The sequence below is a fragment of the Aquarana catesbeiana genome, linkage group LG04, assembly GCF_042186555.1.
Source record: "Aquarana catesbeiana isolate 2022-GZ linkage group LG04, ASM4218655v1, whole genome shotgun sequence".
Lineage (NCBI taxonomy): Eukaryota > Metazoa > Chordata > Amphibia > Anura > Ranidae > Aquarana > Aquarana catesbeiana.
The window spans coordinates 647,693,169-647,710,702 of record NC_133327.1 but is presented as its reverse complement, the minus strand read 5'-3'; the positions used below and the strand labels follow the sequence as shown (position 1 = coordinate 647,710,702).

General features: G+C 44.1%; 1 protein-coding gene across 1 annotated transcript in view; it reads left to right on the top strand.

Annotated features, from left to right (window-relative positions):
- Positions 1-12,661: 12,661 nt before the first annotated feature.
- The window catches only part of KCNG3 (potassium voltage-gated channel modifier subfamily G member 3), a 53,639-nt gene continuing 48,766 nt past the window's right edge, over positions 12,662-17,534 (top strand). Inside the window, exon 1 of the mRNA XM_073628452.1 lies at positions 12,662-13,776. Within this exon, the coding sequence (XP_073484553.1) occupies positions 13,142-13,776 (635 nt within the window). The 5' untranslated portion in view covers positions 12,662-13,141. The remainder of the gene's footprint in view (positions 13,777-17,534) is intronic.

Here is a 17,534-nt window from a genome sequence, read left to right as displayed (position 1 = left end):
TTCTCTCTCTCTCCCTCCTCTCTCCCTCCCTCCTCTCTCTCTCTCTCCTCCCCTTTCCCTCCCTCCCTCCTTTCTCTCTCACTCTCTCCTTCCCTCCTTTCTCCCTCCCTCCTTTCTCTCTCTCTCTTGCCCTCCCTACTTTCTCTCTCCCTCCCTCCTCTCTCCCTCCTCTCTCCTCCCCTTTCTCTCTTTCTCTTTCCCTCCCTCCTTTCTCTCTCCCTCCCTCCTTTCTCTTTCCCTCTCTCATTCCCTCCTTTCTTCCTCCCTCCCTCCTTTCGCTCTCCCTCCCTCCTTTCTCTCTTTCCCTCTCCCGCCCTCTTTTTTCTCTTTCTATTTCTCTTTCCCTCCCTCCTTTCTCTCTCCCTCCATCTTTTCTCATGTTCTCTTTCCCTCCCTCCTTTCTCTCTCCCTCTCTCTCCTTTCTCCCTCCTTCTCTCTCCTTTCGCTCTCTCTTTCCTTCTTCTTCTCTCTCTCTCTCTATCTCTCTCTCTCTCTCTCCCTTTCTCTCCCCCCTTCCCTCATTATCTTTCCCTCCCTTCTTTCTCTCTCCCTCTCTCCTTTCTATCTCCCTCTCTCCTTTCTCTCCCCCCATCCTTTCTCTCTCTCTCTCCCTCCTTCCTTTCTTTTTTTCTCCCTCCCTCCTTTCTCTCTTTCCCTCTCCCTCGCTCCTTTCTCTCTCTCTCGCCCTCCCTCCTTTCTCTCTCCCTCCCTCCTCTCTCTCCTCCCCTTTCCCTCCCACCTTTCTCTCTCACTCTCTCCTTCCCTCCTTTCTCCCTCCTTCCTTTCTCTCTCCCTTTCTCTCCCTCTCTCGCCCTCCCTACTTTCTCTCCCCCTCCCTCCTCTCTCCCTCCCTCCTCTCTCTCTCTCCTCCCCTTTCTCTGTTTCTCTTTCCCTCCCTTCTTTCTCTCTCCCTCCCTCCTTTCTCTCTCCCTCTCTCATTCCCTCCTTTCTCCTTCCCTCCTTTCTCTCTCCCGCCCTCCTTTTCCTCTCTCTCCCTCCTTTCTCTCTTTCCCTCTCCCGCCCTCTTTTTCTCTTTCTCTTTCCCTCCCTTCTTTCTCTCTCCCTCCATCCTTTCTCATGTTCTCTTTCCTTCCCTCCTTTCTCTCTCCCTCTCTCTCCTTTCTCCATCCTTCTCTCTCCTTTCTTTCTCTCTCCTTCTTCTTTCTCTCCCTTTCTCTCCTCTCCTTCCCTCATTCTCTTTCCCTCCTTCCTTTCTCTCTCCCTCTCTCCTTTCTATCTTCCTCTCTCCTTTCTCTCTCTCCCTCCCCCTTTTCTCCCCCCACTCTCTCTCCCTCCCTCCTTTCTCTCTTTCCCTCTCCCTCCCTCCTTTCTCTCTCTCTCGCCCTCCCTACTTTCTCTCTCCCTCCCTCCTCTCTCCCTCCCTCCTCTCTCTCTCTCTCCTCCCCTTTCCCTCCCTCCCTCCTTTCTCTCTCACTCTCTCCTTCCCTCCTTTCTCCCTCCCTCCTTTCTCTCTCTCTCTTGCCCTCCCTACTTTCTCTCTCCCTCCCTCCTCTCTCCCTCCTCTCTCCTCCCCTTTCTCTCTTTCTCTTTCCCTCCCTCCTTTCTCTCTCCCTCCCTCCTTTCTCTTTCCCTCTCTCATTCCCTCCTTTCTTCCTCCCTCCCTCCTTTCGCTCTCCCTCCCTCCTTTCTCTCTTTCCCTCTCCCGCCCTCTTTTTTCTCTTTCTATTTCTCTTTCCCTCCCTCCTTTCTCTCTCCCTCCATCTTTTCTCATGTTCTCTTTCCCTCCCTCCTTTCTCTCTCCCTCTCTCTCCTTTCTCCCTCCTTCTCTCTCCTTTCGCTCTCTCTTTCCTTCTTCTTCTCTCTCTCTCTCTCTCTCTCTCTCTCTCCCTTTCTCTCCCCCCTTCCCTCATTATCTTTCCCTCCCTTCTTTCTCTCTCCCTCTCTCCTTTCTATCTCCCTCTCTCCTTTCTCTCCCCCCATCCTTTCTCTCTCTCTCTCTCTCCTCCTTCCTTTCTTTTTTTCTCCCTCCCTCCTTTCTCTCTTTCCCTCTCCCTCGCTCCTTTCTCTCTCTCTCGCCCTCCCTCCTTTCTCTCTCCCTCCCTCCTCTCTCTCCTCCCCTTTCCCTCCCACCTTTCTCTCTCACTCTCTCCTTCCCTCCTTTCTCCCTCCTTCCTTTCTCTCTCCCTTTCTCTCCCTCTCTCGCCCTCCCTACTTTCTCTCCCCCTCCCTCCTCTCTCCCTCCCTCCTCTCTCTCTCTCCTCCCCTTTCTCTGTTTCTCTTTCCCTCCCTTCTTTCTCTCTCCCTCCCTCCTTTCTCTCTCCCTCTATCATTCCCTCCTTTCTCCCTCCCTCCTTTCTCTCTCCCGCCCTCCTTTTCCTCTCTCTCCCTCCTTTCTCTCTTTCCTCTCCCGCCCTCTTTTTCTCTTTCTCTTTCCCTCCCTTCTTTCTCTCTCCCTCCATCCTTTCTCATGTTCTCTTTCCTTCCCTCCTTTCTCTCTCCCTCTCTCTCCTTTCTCCATCCTTCTCTCTCCTTTCTTTCTCTCTCCTTCTTCTTTCTCTCCCTTTCTCTCCTCTCCTTCCCTCATTCTCTTTCCCTCCTTCCTTTCTCTCTCCCTCTCTCCTTTCTATCTTCCTCTCTCCTTTCTCTCTCTCCCTCCCCCTTTTCTCCCCCCACTCTCTCTCCCTCCCTCCTTTCTCTCTTTCCCTCTCCCTCCCTCCTTTCTCTCTCTCTCGCCCTCCCTACTTTCTCTCTCCCTCCCTCCTCTCTCTCCTCCCCTTTCCCTCCCACCTTTCTCTCTCACTCTCTCCTTCCCTCCTTTCTCCCTCCTTCCTTTCTCTCTCCCTTTCTCTCCCTCTCTCGCCCTCCCTACTTTCTCTCCCCCTCCCTCCTCTCTCCCTCCCTCCTCTCTCTCTCTCCTCCCCTTTCTCTGTTTCTCTTTCCCTCCCTTCTTTCTCTCTCCCTCCCTCCTTTCTCTCTCCCTCTCTCATTCCCTCCCTCTTTTCTCTCTCCCGCCCTCCTTTTCCTCTCCCTCCCTCCTTTCTCTCTTTCCCTCTCCCGCCCTCTTTTTTCTCTTTCTCTTTCCCTCCCTTCTTTCTCTCTCCCTCCATCCTTTCTCATGTTCTCTTTCCTTCCCTCCTTTCTCTCTACCTCTCTCTCCTTTCTCCATCCTTCTCTCTCCTTTCTTTCTCTCTCCTTCTTCTCTCTCTCTCTCTCCCTTTATCTCCTCTCCTTCCCTCATTCACTTTCCCTCCTTCCTTTCTCTCTCCCTCTCTCCTTTCTATCTTCCTCTCTCCTTTCTCTCTCTCCCTCCCCTTTTCTCCCCCCACTCTCTCTCCCTCTCTCTCCTCTCTCTCTCCCTCTTTCCCTTCTCTCTACCTCCCCCTTTCTCTTTCCCTCTCCCTCCCTCCTTTTTCTCTCTCCCTCTCCCTTTCCCTCCCTCTTTTCTCTTTTCCTCCCTCTCTCATTTCTCTCTCTCCCTTCTGTCTTTCTCCCTCCCTCTCCTTTCTCTCTCCCTCTCAGCTTTCTCTCTCCCTTTCTCCCTCTCTCTATTCTCTCTTCCTCTCTCCCTCTCTCCTTTTTCTCTCCCTCCCTCCTTTCTATTTTTCTTTCTCCCTCCCTCTCTCCTTTTTCTCTTCCCTCCCTCCTTTCTCTCTCCCTCTCCCCTTCCCTCCTTTCTCCTTCCCTCCCTCCTTCCTCTCTCCCTTTCTCTCTCTTTCTCTGTCGCCCTCCCTACTTTCTCCCTCCCCTCCTCTCTCCCTCCTTCCTCTCTCTCTCCTCCCCTTTCTCTCTTTTTTTTTCCCTCCCTCCTTTCTCTCTCCCTCTCTCATTCCCTCCTTTCTCCCTCGCTCCCTCCTTCCTTTCCCTCTCCCTCCCTCCTTTCTCTCTTTCCCTCTCCCTCCCTCTTTTTTCTCTTTCTCTTTCCCTCCCTCCTTTCTCTCTTCCTCCATCCTTTCTCTTGTTCTCTTTCCCTCCCTTCTTTCTCTCTCCCTCTCTCTCCTTTCTCTCTCTCTCCCTCTTCTCTCTCTCTCTCGCTCTCTCTCTCTCCCTTTCTCTCCCCCTTTCCCTCGTTATCTTTCCCTCCCTCCTTTCTCTCTCCCTCTCTCCTTTCTATCTCCCTCTCTCCTTTCTATCTCCCTCTCTCCTTTCTCTCTCTCTCCCTCCCTTCTTTCTCCCCCCACTCTCTCTCCCCTTTCTCTCTCCCTCTCTCCTTTCTCTCTACCCCCCCTTCTCTTTCCCTCTCCCTCTCTCCTTTCTCGCTTTCCCTCTCCCTCTCTCCTTTCTCTCCTTCCCTCCCTCTTTTCTCTTTTCCTCCTGCTCTCATTTCTCTCTCTCCCTTTCTCCCTTTTGTCTTTCTCCCTCCCTCTCCTTTCTCTCTCCCTCTCTCCTTTCTATCTTCCTCTCTCCATCCCTCCTTTCTCCCTCCCTCTCCCCCTCCTTCCCTCTCTCCTTTTTCTCTCCCTCCCTCCTTTCTCTTTTTCCTTCTCCCTCCCTCTCTCCTTTCTCTCTTCCCTCCCTCCTTTCTCTTTCCCTCTCCCTTCCTCCTTTCTCTCTTTGCCTCTCCCTCCCTCTTTTTTCTCTTTCCCTCCCTCCTTTCCCTCTCACTCCCTCTTTTCTCTCTCCCTCTTTACCTCCCTCCCTCCTTTCTCTCTCCCTCCCTCACTCCTTTCTCTTCCTCTCTCCTTTCTTTCTTTCTTTCTTTCTTTCTTTCTTTCTTTCTTTCTTTCTTTCTTTCTTTCTTTCTTTCTTTCTTTCTTTCTTTCTTTCTTTCTTTCTTTCTTTCTTTCTTTCTTTCTTTCTTTCTTTCTTTCGTTTCTCTCTCCCTCTATCACTCTTTCTCCTTTTTCTTTCCCTATATATTACCACATTCTCCACTATGTAAGTCATATCAGGCTCCAATTTAAACAAGGCCCATTTTTTGCCATGCATGCTTTGCGCACCACATTTTCTCACTCTTGGAGACCATGCATACAAATGAATGCCCTGTCCCTAATTCTAAAAAGTGTACCTAAAAAAAAAAAAAACTGAATATTGGCTACTATGTAATTGTGGTTAATGTTATATGCAGGTTTCAGTAGTTCTGTTTCATATTACTTTGATTAGATTTATGGTTAATTTGCTAGGAAGGAAGTCCCCTCTTTTCCCAGAGGCGTGTCCTGGGCGGAGGCACTGCCAACTTTATCAAACCCACTCTTTCACTTACTAAAGGTTCTGGATCTCTTATTTACCTAGATTTAGCACAATATCCTGTTTAAAGAGACTCATTTCTCATGAATCCCTCCCCAAAAGAGGGCTACATTGTGTCATGTTGATGGGCAGTTAGTTTTCCAAAGAAGATTGGGGTTGGTTTACTAAGATTTTTATATTTGCACGGAGAAACAATACAAATTGAAAACGAAAAACAAAATGCACACATGCAAGTGTGCAGAACACAGAAAATGAGAATGTATACAAATGGTAGAATTCGATTGAAATGTGTGCGGCTATCCAAGGGTCTTATTTGCATTTGGAGTTTGCATATGGAATACAAGGAACAGCCATGTTGGATCACAGCAGTCATGCAGCAAGGATAGCAGTGTACATTACATGACATGCAACAAGCCACTAGAGGGAATACTAGCAATAAAATATAAACATAATATAGAAAACTTTTTCTATGTAAATTTTACAGCGAGAGTACACATGAGTGATCACTGATAGATATTTTAATTTTTACACGACTATAAGTTAAGCTGAACTCCAGGCTGATATAAAAGGCACACTAATTCAGCTCTGTATTCAGTAATACATATTCAGTAATGCAATTTCAAATGTATTTTTTTAAATGCAAGAAGTGTAAGTAATTGGCCCAATGGAAACCTTTCGCTTTTCTGCATAATATACACAATATTGTCAAAAGTATCGGGACACCTGCCTTTACACGCAAATGAACTTTAATGGCATCCCACTCTCAGTCCGTAGGGTTCAATATTCAGTTGGCCCACTCTTTGCAGCTATAACAGCTTCAACTCTTCTGGGAAGGCTGTCAACAAGGTTTAGGAGTCTATGGGAATGCACACTCCTAAACCTTGAGGACAGCCTTCCCAGAAGAATTGAAGCTGTTAAAGCTGCAGAGGGTGGGCCAGTTCAATACTGAACCCTACGGATGAAGACTGGGATGCCATTAAAGTTCATGTGCATGTAAAAGTAGGTGTCCCAATGTGTGTGTGTGTGTGTGTGTGTGTGTGTGTATGTATATATATATACATATATATATATACATACATACAGTACTGTGCAAAAGTTTTAGGCAGGTGTGAAAAATGCTGTAAAGTAAGAATGCTTTCAAAAATATATATTACTTACTTATTTTTATCAATTTACAAGATTTAAAGTGAGCGAACAGAAGAAAAATCAAAATCAAATCAATATTTCGTGTGACAACCCTTTGGCTTCAAACCAGCATTAATTCTTCTAGGTACACACTGTGCTTGTGCATGGTGGAGGTTCCTTGCAAGTTTGGTGCTTCGATTGGTCAGAATCAGTGGTGTCTTCAATGCTGAGAAATACAGGTAGATATTTATCCATCATGCCATACTAGGGAGGTGTGCGATTAGACCCAAATTTATTCTGCAGCAGGACAATGACCCCAAATATACAAGCAGTGTCCCAACCAACTCCCATTTTTCCCCCAAAAAACTATCTTTAGCATAAAGAAGAATAAAAACTATATATACATATATACAGTAGCTCAAAAAGTGTGTACACCCCTCACATTTTTGTAAATAATTTATTATATCTTTTCATGTGACAACACTGAAGAAATGACACTTTGCTACAATGTAAAGTAGTGAGTGTACAGCTTGTATAACAGTGTAAATTTGCTTTCCCCTCAAAATAACTCAACACACAGCCATTAATGTCTAAACCGCTGGCAACAAAAGTGAGTACACCCCTAAGAAAAAATGTCCAAATTGGGCCCAATTAGCCATTTTCCCTCCCCAGTGTCATGTGACTCGTTAATGTTACAAGGTCTCAGGTGTGAATGGGGAGCAGATGTGTTAAATTTGGTGTTATCGCTCTCACTCTCTCATACTGGTCACTGGAAGTTCAACATGGCACCTCATGGCAAAGAACTCTCTGAGCATCTGAAAAAAAGAATTGTTGCTCTACATAAACTTAGCCTAGGCTATAAAAAGATTGCCAAGACCCTGAAACTGAAGCTGCAGCATGGTGGCCAAGACCATACAACAGTATAACAGGACAGGTTCCACTAAGAACAGGCCTCGCCATGGTCAACCAAAGAAGAGTGGACGTGCTCAGCGTCGTATCCAGAGGTTGTCTTTGGGAAATAGACGTATGAGTGCTGCCAGCATTGCTGCAGAGGTTGAAGGGGTGGGGGGGGGTCAGCCTGTCAGTGCTTAGACCATACGCCACACATTGCATCAAATTGGTCTGTATGGCTGTAGTCCCAGAAGGAAGCCTCTTCTAAAGATGATGCACAAGAAGGCCCGCAAACAGTTTGCTGAAGGCAAGCAGACTAAGTACATGGATTACTGGAACCATGTCCTGTTGCCTGATGAGACCAAGATAAACTTATTTGGTTCAGATGGTGTCAAGCGTGTGTGGTGGCAACCAGGTGAGAAGTACAAAGAAAAGTGTGTCCTACCTATAGTCAAGCATGGTGGTGGGAATGTCCTGGTCTGGGGCTGCGTGAGTGCTGCCAGCACTGGGGACCCACAGTTCATTGAGGGAACAATGAATGCCAACATGTACTGAAGCAGAGCATGATCTGATCGACCCTTTGGAGACTGGGCAGCAGGGCAGTATTCCAACATAATAAGGACCCCAAACACACTTTCAAGATGACCACTGCCTTGCTAAAGAAGCTGAGGGTAAAGGTGATGGACTGGCCAAGCATGTCTCCAGACCTAAACCCTATTGAGCATCTGTGGGATGTCCTCAAATGGAAGGTGGAGGAGCGCAAGGTCTCTAACATCCACCAGCTCCGTGATGTTGTCATGGAGGAGTGGAAGAGGACTACAGTGGAAACCTGTGAAGCTCTGGTGAACTCCATGACCAAGAGGTTTAAGGCAGTGCTTGAAAATAATGGTGGCCACACAAAATATTGACACTCTGGGCACAATTTGGACATTTTCACTTAGGGGTGTACTCACTTTTGTTGCCAGCAGTTTAGACATTAATGGCTGTGTGTTATTTTGAGGGGACAGCAAATTGACACTGTTATACAAGCTGTACACTCACTACTTTACATTGTGGCACTATTCTGTGACTATTCTGTGACACTATTCTGTACTCCTCCTCCTGGACCTCTCTGCTGCCTTTGATACGGTTGACCACCCCCTCCTCAAAAAAAAACTACACACCTTTGGTCTCCGTGACTGTACACTTCGCTGGTTCTCTTCCTACTTATCCAACCGCACCTTTAGCGTTTCTTATAACTCCACTTCCTCCTCTCCTCTTCCTTTCTCTGTTGGGGTCCCTCAGGGTTCTGTTCTTGGACCTCTACTATTTTCTATCTACACTGCCTCCCTGGGTCAACTGATAGCCTCCCATGGCTTCCAATACCACCTCTACGCTGATGACACCCAAATCTATTTCTCTACCCCTCAGCTCACTCCCTCTGTCTCCTCACGTATCAGTAATTTACTCTCAGATATATCAGTCTGGATGTCTCACCACTTCCTTAAACTCAATCTAGCCAAAACCAAACTTCTAATCCCCCCCCCCCCCCCATGCCTCTTCCACTGATCTCTCTGTCAAAATCGATGGCACAACTATAAGCCCATCCCCACATGCCAAGGTTCTAGGTGTAGTCCTAGACTCTGAACTCTCCTTCAAGCAACACATCCAATCACTGTCCAAATCCTGCCACCTCAACCTCCGCAACATCTCCAAAATATGCCCCTTTCTAACCAATGACACAACAAAGCTCTTAATTCACTCGCTGGTCATCTCTCGCCTTGACTAATGCAACTCCCTTCTCATTGGCTTACCTCTACATAGTCTATCACCTCTTCAATCCATTATGAATGCCGCTGCCAGACTCATCCACCTTACCAATCGCTCTGTGTCTGCCACTCCTCTCTGTCAATCCCTCCACTGGCTTCCGCTCGGCCAAAGAATTAAATTCAAAATTCTAACAACTACGTACAAAGCCATACACAATTTCGCCCCCAGCTACATCACTTGCTTAGTCTCTAAATACCAACCTACTCGCTCTCTTCGTTCCTCTCAAGACCTCCTGCTCTCTAGCTCCCTCATCACCTCCTCCCATGCTTGCCTCCAGGCCTTTTCCAAAGCCTCTCCAATCCTATGGAACTCCTTACCCCAATCTGTCCGCTTATCTCCTATGTTATTAGCTTTCAGAAGATCCCTGAAAACCCTTCTCTTCAGAGAAGCCTATCCTACCCACACCTAACAACTGTACTTTTTTTTTTTTTTTTTTCCCCATCAGCTCATCCCCCACAGTTATTACCTTTTGTCTCCACTTGACCCTCCCTTCTAGATTGTAAGCTATGACGAGCAGGGCCCTCTGATCCCTCCTGTATTGATTTGTATTGTAAGTGTACTGTCTGCCCCATGTTGTAAAGCGCTGCGCAAACTGTTGGCGCTATATAAATCCTGTATAATAATAATAATAATAATAATAATTGTGGCAAAGTGTCATTTCTTCCGTTTTGTCACATGAAAAGTGTTGTCACATTAAAATACATAATAAAATATTTACAAAAATGTGAGGGGTGTACTCACTTTTGTGAGATACTGTATAATGTATATATGATATATTACAGTGACCACCAGTCCGCATTAAAGATTAGATATTGTTGACACATGTTCAGTAAATCAGACCTACAAATACAAAGTACAGCAAATGTTTCATCAACATGTCTATCAATATACCACTAAGAATTTACCATCAATTTTCAGATTGACAATATTGCAGACTGGTTATATAAGACAGGTAAAAGTTATTTGCATATTTAATTAAATATCTGCCTCTTCAGCCTCAATGTAATTCAGTCTTCCAGAAAATCTCACTTACATTAAATTAAGTTTCTTATCCCCTTTCATGGTTCTGAATTCATGAATCTTGATTCAGAAAAAAATGGCTGCTGAAATCACCATTAGCTAATATAATATTAGCTAATAATTAGCTAATATAACTTACACTCATGCACGGTGCAGCCCATTGAAGTCTCAGTGCTCACAGGAGATGTTTCTAAAACATGGCCAAAGGAACACCAGAATCAGTGATACTTGTAGCCACAGAAAATTTAAAATGATATAAGGAATTAAAGCAATCAAAAGTTGACATGATTCATAATTATTTATATACAGTATATATATATATATATATATATATATATATATATATATATATATATATATTTTTTTTTTTTTTTAAGAAATAATGAAGTTTGAAATGTTTCACAGAAGTGACATGAGTACTGAGAAGTTACAGTATAAAAAAGCAGTTTATATCATTTCTATTTTTAAAGAACCATAGATACTGAAAAAATACTTATGTGAATGATCCAGTATAGGAATTACGGGAGGATGATTACGAGACTGGTACTTAGCAGGTGTGGTAGTGTGGTACCCCACCAGCGTAAGGACGCAGGGTTCTCAATCAGGCAGGATGAGGGGCTCCAGGGGATTTGCTCATTTGGGAGGAAACTGGCTTTTCAGTTTCCTCTTTGTTTAGGAAAATCCGTTTTTGGACCTGGAGCCTGGGGATTTTGTATCGATCCGGGTGGGATGAAATCCCCAGTCCTGGGTCCAGGTTTTGAGATCCACCAGCATACTGACTGGTCAGGTGTGTGCTGGGCTATTTGTAGACACCTGATCATGGTTTTGGGCTCCACCCTCCCGAGGAGTCCTGGCTTGCCAGGGAAAAGCCATAGAGTGTAGGTGTGCACCTGGAGAAGCCCGAGACCCAAGCCTGAGGGTCAGAGCAGTGAGTGGCTGTGGGAAACAGACAAAGGCCTGAAGTAGAAGGCCTGATCCGCATGGTTGTATGTACAGTATAAGCCAGGAGCCTCAGTATTTTCCGTTTGTGGATTATTACTGTGAAGTTGAAACCCCTGCGTGAGAATTCTGGATGGACTGTTCATTTGTTTTGTTTAATAAAAGTGGGCCAAACAGCCCTTAAATAGCACAACTGGCATGGACTCCGCTCACTGGTAAGCGCTACACTTGAGCTAAACAATCCCCAATGTTACACAGGCTACATGTCACTACTGGTAGCGGCTGTGACAGGAGCGCCAGGTGGGCAAGCTATGGCAGACGTGCCTGAAGCACCTTCCATACCAGGGACAATGCCATTGATGTACTATTTCGTACACTAAAGCCTATTTTGACCACCTTAAATGGGGTCAGAATTATTTGGTAAGCCCCCTATTTTACAGCATGAGGTGGGGTGACCTTTCTTAGAGGGCTTTCCAGGGTATCTTCACACCTTCCTCTCGGGTGATATTTTCTCTTATATGTGGACTGCAGTGTATCAGCTGGCCGAAAATACCATTACCATTTGCTCTGAAGGACTATTTCTGGGCTCAATCTTTTTTAGGTTTTTCTTGGGACTTTTGCTACTCACATTATATGTGGAATATTTATGAATGTATGTTTCATAGTGAATCAATATATATATATATATATATATATATATATATATATATATATATATATATATACACTTTACTGTGATTACTGTTATACACATTATATGTAGATGGTTGAAGTATTCATGTTTTATATTGGACGAGTTTCCTTAACACTTTAATTATGCTTTGTACTTTGTGCTTTATCATTGATAGCGCAGCAAAATTTTGATTTTAATTTACATATAAAAATTTATATAAAGACATTTTAATAAATGCGTACAAGGATTAATTTTTTTTTCTTAATCTGTCAGGAGCTTTAATGGTTAAAAAAGTAATCCAATGCATCCATCAACTTTGGATAGATAGATATCTGTAATTTATTTATACGAAGTACTGAGAGTATGCACTACCACACTGTAATTCAAAGAAAACTATGTTTTGTGGCAGCATAGTGGTGGAGATAGAGCACTGTGTGTACTGTATTGGCTGGGAACATCAATGCTTCAAAGAACGGTTTAATGTACTAGCAGCTGGAGCAGCAGAAGTTTCCATTTATATTCTGTATGGCTGGAATCTTCCCCTTGTCATCCCATCGATGAGTTAATTCATTGCTGTATTGTTCTAAAAAAAAAAATTAATAGCACAATGCATATTTCTTCATGAGAATTACAACATAATCAACTGAATGCTGACACCATACTTCTTAAATTATGGATTGGATATTATATTATTTCATGTGTGATGGAGAGAGAGAAAGAAGAGAGAGACAGAAAAAGAGAGGGCGAGAGAAGACTGGAGAGAATAATGGAAAGGAATACAAAGTCTTTTAATTTTACTCTCCATATTTTTATATATATATATATCTTTCCCAGAAGAAAAGTGACGGAAACTGAAACAATGAAATGACAAAGTTGGCTTCATCTGCTCCTTCCAGTTGCCCCTCTACTGATGCTTTTAATGCAATAATGACTAGTAAGGGAGGAACAGCTGTCACAGTGTGCAGCATGTATACAGTAACGCTACAGTCATCTTTGTAACAGAGCTTTATAGGAAAGTACCTAGTAGATTTGTGAAGCAGACACAAGCCACTCCACCTCCCCTATCGCCTCCTTTCTCCCTCCCCTCCCTGCCTGCCTCTGAGTGATTCTCACATTGAGTAAAGTTCACCAGACACAGAGCAGGCAGTAGAGCTGGTAGCTCTTAGCACTCTCCCTCTTCCTCCCATCCCTTCATTTCATTAGCTCCCGAGAGTTTCCCTGAAAATACATTGTAGAGGAAAGACCTGGTGACTGCAAAGGACTGCAAGACAATTCGGATGATGTGGCAGAAATATGTAGCTTAGGAGGAGCCTTAGAGGGATGTTGGACCTTTTTTGAGTCAAGAACTGCTGAAGTTTTCTTTATCCTCATCAGTTAATTCATCATGTTGTGCCCTGTATTTTTTACCTGCCTGGACCCACCCAGACAGACAGGGTTTAAGGAATCTGGAGGTGGAAACAGAGCTAAAACTTTAAGGTGGAAGGACCTCCGAGGTTTGGGGTGGTACTGAAGGATAGCACCGACGTTTCGCCCACCGCAATGAACTTTTCCCGAGATTCCTTTACTCTCAATGTCGGGGGTGCAAAGTATTCCTTCTCTCAGGAGCTGATTAAGGATTTCCCTCTACGACGGGTGAGCAGGCTACACGGCTGTTCTTCGGAGAAGGATCTTCTGGAGGTGTGTGACGACTATGACCAGGAGAGGAATGAGTTTTTTTTCGACAGGCATTCTGAAGCCTTCGGCTTTATCATGATGTACGTAAAGTATGGCAAACTGAGATTCGTGCCCCAAATGTGCGAGCTGTCCTTCTACAACGAGATGATTTACTGGGGCTTGGAGTGCTCCCAACTAGAGTACTGTTGCCAGAGGAGGCTTGATGACCGCATGTCAGACACTTACACCTACCTGTCTGATGAGAGCAAACCTGACGAGAGCACCGTGAAAGAGAACCTTCCACCTCCTCCTGAGGAAAAGAAGTGGCTGGAGCGCATGAGAAGGACTTTTGAGGAGCCCACATCATCCCTGGCAGCCCAGATCTTGGCGGTGGTGTCCATACTGTTTGTCATTGTTTCCATGGTGGTCCTCTGTGCCAGCACCTTGCCCGACTGGAAGACAGCAGAGAATAGGAGCTCGGAGGAGCACAGGTATACAGCAAGTCTGTGGGAACCTTCGGGGTACGACCAGTCATTCTCAGTATTATCAGTGTACGTCTGTCTTGGGGGGGGGGGGGGGGCTGCTTATATTACAAGACAATCATGTGACAGGAGGGCATAAACCAAACATGAACCAGGGCTTGTGCAGCAATTAGCACCATCTTTCTTTCTCTAGCTGGATAGGAAATAGACTGCAACACTAGAAGTTAGCAGAGTTCAAAACATTCTTCAAGCTCTGGGATTACATCACATAGAAACGCTTATACAGTGATCCTGATAGACCTCATTATCAGACCTCTGCGTGTTTACCAGGGAGTCACATACTAGGCAGTAACATGTTCCTTGCCATCATGCTACTTGTGCACAACATCATTAACTCCGCTTAGACTGTTTTAACTCAAAGAACACCACTCTTATAAAGGTATATTTTTTTTAGAAGGCACTTTATGTCAATAGGTATGTATTTGGTTGTATTGTATACGCCTGCATAGAGAATATTTGAAATACTTTTGTTGAAAACTGACAACAGATTCTAGACTTTTCTTAGATGCTAGCAAATATGTATTTATTTCAATTACACGCGTGCATATACTGTCCTATTGTAGAAGCCTGTATGACAACTGGGATGATTCATGAGAATATGGGCAAAAAAAATGAAGCCAAAGTCCAGTTTTTGCTTATATGAACTAATCCAAATCTTAGTTACAGTTTGCCAGAGATTAAAATCCCTTTCTCAAAATCTTCACTTTTAAGACATCAGTAGTAATCTGTGTCCAGCCGACTTTCCGAAGTAGAGTCAACATCTTGATCATCCTGGTCTATAGATATCAAAGGTGGACAGAGTTATCAAGGGACCTCCGTTCAAGACCAATTTTTCTCAAACTTTTCTCAGATGCTAGCAAATATAAATTTTAAGTACAAGTGTGCATATACTGTCCTACTGTAGAAGTCTATATGACAACTGGGATGAATCATGAGAATATGGGCAAAACAAGTGAAGCCAAAGTCCAGTTTTTGCTTATATGAACCAATCCAAATCTTTGTTACAGTTTACCAGAGATTAAAATCATTTTGTCAAAATCATCACTTAAATACATCAGTGGTAATCTGTGTTCAGCAGACTTTCCAAAGTAGAGGAGACGTCTTGATCATCTTGATTTAAAGATATCTAAGGTAGACAGAGTCGTCAAGGGTGCCCTGTGAAAGACCAATTTTTGGGCACCTGCTGGGTTATTAAAAAGATGTATTCACTGTGTATGTATAAATTGGCAGCTAGATTTAAGCAAGCAGTGTCCAAGTCTATGTGGGGCCCCAGCACCCATCTAATGTGCATCTGATAAAAAAAAAAAAAAAAAAAAACCCTTAGGATCCTGGTGCAAGCTTCACAATCTGCACATATAGTATACCCACCTCTGATAGGTACCTACAAGATATATACTTACTTATACCAGGGATGTCTATGTGCTTTTGCTGCTGCTTTTAACTACTGTGTTTGCTATAAGCCTGTTCCAGATGACCAATACTATTCTTTTTATAAAATAATAATCTCCTGTTGGTCTAGATACATGCTTTCCACTAGAATGTTGTTTAGACCCTTTACACATTTAATGAATGTGTAAAGCTTCAAGCTGGTGTTTTAGCGACTTTCCTCAAGTGTGATGGCAGTCCTGTTATTCTTGTCTTCACGAGGGTTGATTATCTGACAAATTAAGTCAGACGGATCAGTTCATGTTAAGGTGACCACAGATGTTATATGATAGCTGCCTACTCCAGCAGGATTGTCCAACAATAGCGGTGTTAAATTTAAACTGCAGGAAACACCATGGCCAACTACTCCTGGGAAAAGGATAAAAAGTTGGAGCAAGGGGCACCTGCTACATACAAAGAAATTTGCATTTGAGCTGTACGTTTCCACTGCAGGCAGCAAATTGCTATTGGTTGCCTCTAGGAAAATTCAGCTTATGGAGCCCTTTCACACCCACAGTGCCTGGGCATCGGCGGTAAAGCGCAGCTATTTTTTGCAACGCTTTACCGTCATTATAGCGCCTGTAAAGCGCCTCAGTGTGAATGGGATCTTAAAGTCTTGCTACTGTGCTGGATGATCTCTATCCATTCAGACATCAAAATGCAAAAAAAGGAAAATTCAGTTCCACAATGATTTCATCTTTCAGTATCAATTTCCAAACCATTAAGTTCATATCCAAGAATTTGTATCTTGCAGTTTTGGCAATATAAGGTACTGTGCAAAAGTTTTAGGCAGTTGTGAAGAAATGCTATAACGTAAGTTGCTTTCCAAAATATATATTTTAATTGTTTATTTTTTATCAAGTTACAAAATGCAAAGTGAGTGAATAGAAGCAAAATCTAATCCAAATCAATATGTGGTGTGACTACCATTTGGCTTCAAACCAGTATCAATTCTTACTCTTGTACGCTTCAGGTGTATGATTAACCAATTATACCAAGGAGGTGCTAATTGTCATCAATTTAATATGTAGGTTGTAGGTTCATTAACTGAAACAGCTGTGTAGGAGGCCTAAAACTGGGTGAGTAACAGCCAAACTCTGCTACTAAGGTGAGGTTTCATGTCCCAGGTCATAGACTATGGCAAGACCGAGCACAGCAACAAGACACAAGGTAGCTCTACTGCATCAACAAGGTCTCTTCCAGGCAAACATTTCAAAGCAGACTGGGGTTTCAAGATATGCTGTTTAAGCTCAAGGAAACGGGCAACATTGTGGACCACAGACGCTGTGGTCACCCAAGGAAATTTAATGCAGCAGATGGAAGACACATCATGCTTGCTTCCCTTTGACATTGGAAGATGTGCCATCAGCACAGAACTGGCAGAAACCAGTGGGACCCAGGTACACCCATCTACTATCTGGAGAAGTCTGGCCAGAAGTGATCTTCATGGAAGAATTGTGACCAAAAAGCCATACCTCCGACATGGAAACAAGGCTAAGCATCTCAACTATGTACGAAAACATGGGAACTGAGGTGCAGAAAAATGAAAGCAGGTGCTCTGGACTGATGAGTCAACATTTGAAATACTTGGCTGCAGCAGGAGACATTTTGTTCACCCTTGCTGGAGAGCAGTAAAATAATAAGTGTCTGCAGGCAACAGTGAAGCATTGTTTAGGTTCCTTGCAAGTTTGTGACTGCATTTCTGCAAATGAAGTTGGAGATTTGGTCACGATCAATCGTGACCTCAAGTTTATTCTGCAGCAGGACAATGACCTCAAACATACAACCAATGTCATTAGGAACTATCTTTAGTGTAAAGAACAAGGAGTCCTGGAAGTGATGGTTTGGCCCCCACAGAGCTCTGATCTCAACCTCACCGAGTCTGTCTGAGATTACACAAAAAAAAAAAACAGAAGAGTTTGAGGCATCCCTCATCCACAGAAGATCTGTGCTTAGTTCTACATGATGTTTGGAACCACCTACCTTCTGGGTTCCTTCAAAAACCGTGTGCAAGTGTACCTAGCAGAATTGATGATAGTTTGAAGGCAAAGGGTGGTCACACCAAATATGGATTTGATGTGGATTTTTTAAAGCTTTCCTAATCTACAGCATTTTCACACCTGTCTACAGTTTTTGCACAGTACTGTAAATGCCTGGACAAATATGTGGAAGACCAGGCCACAGGAATGTGAGTGTGCGCCAACTACAAAAACTGTATGGTCAGGGTGAGAGGAGCAACCTGTCCTTGCAGCAGCAAAGTAAAAGTAAAAGTGGAATGTCCCTTTGAAGGAAACCTATATAAATAGAAAAGT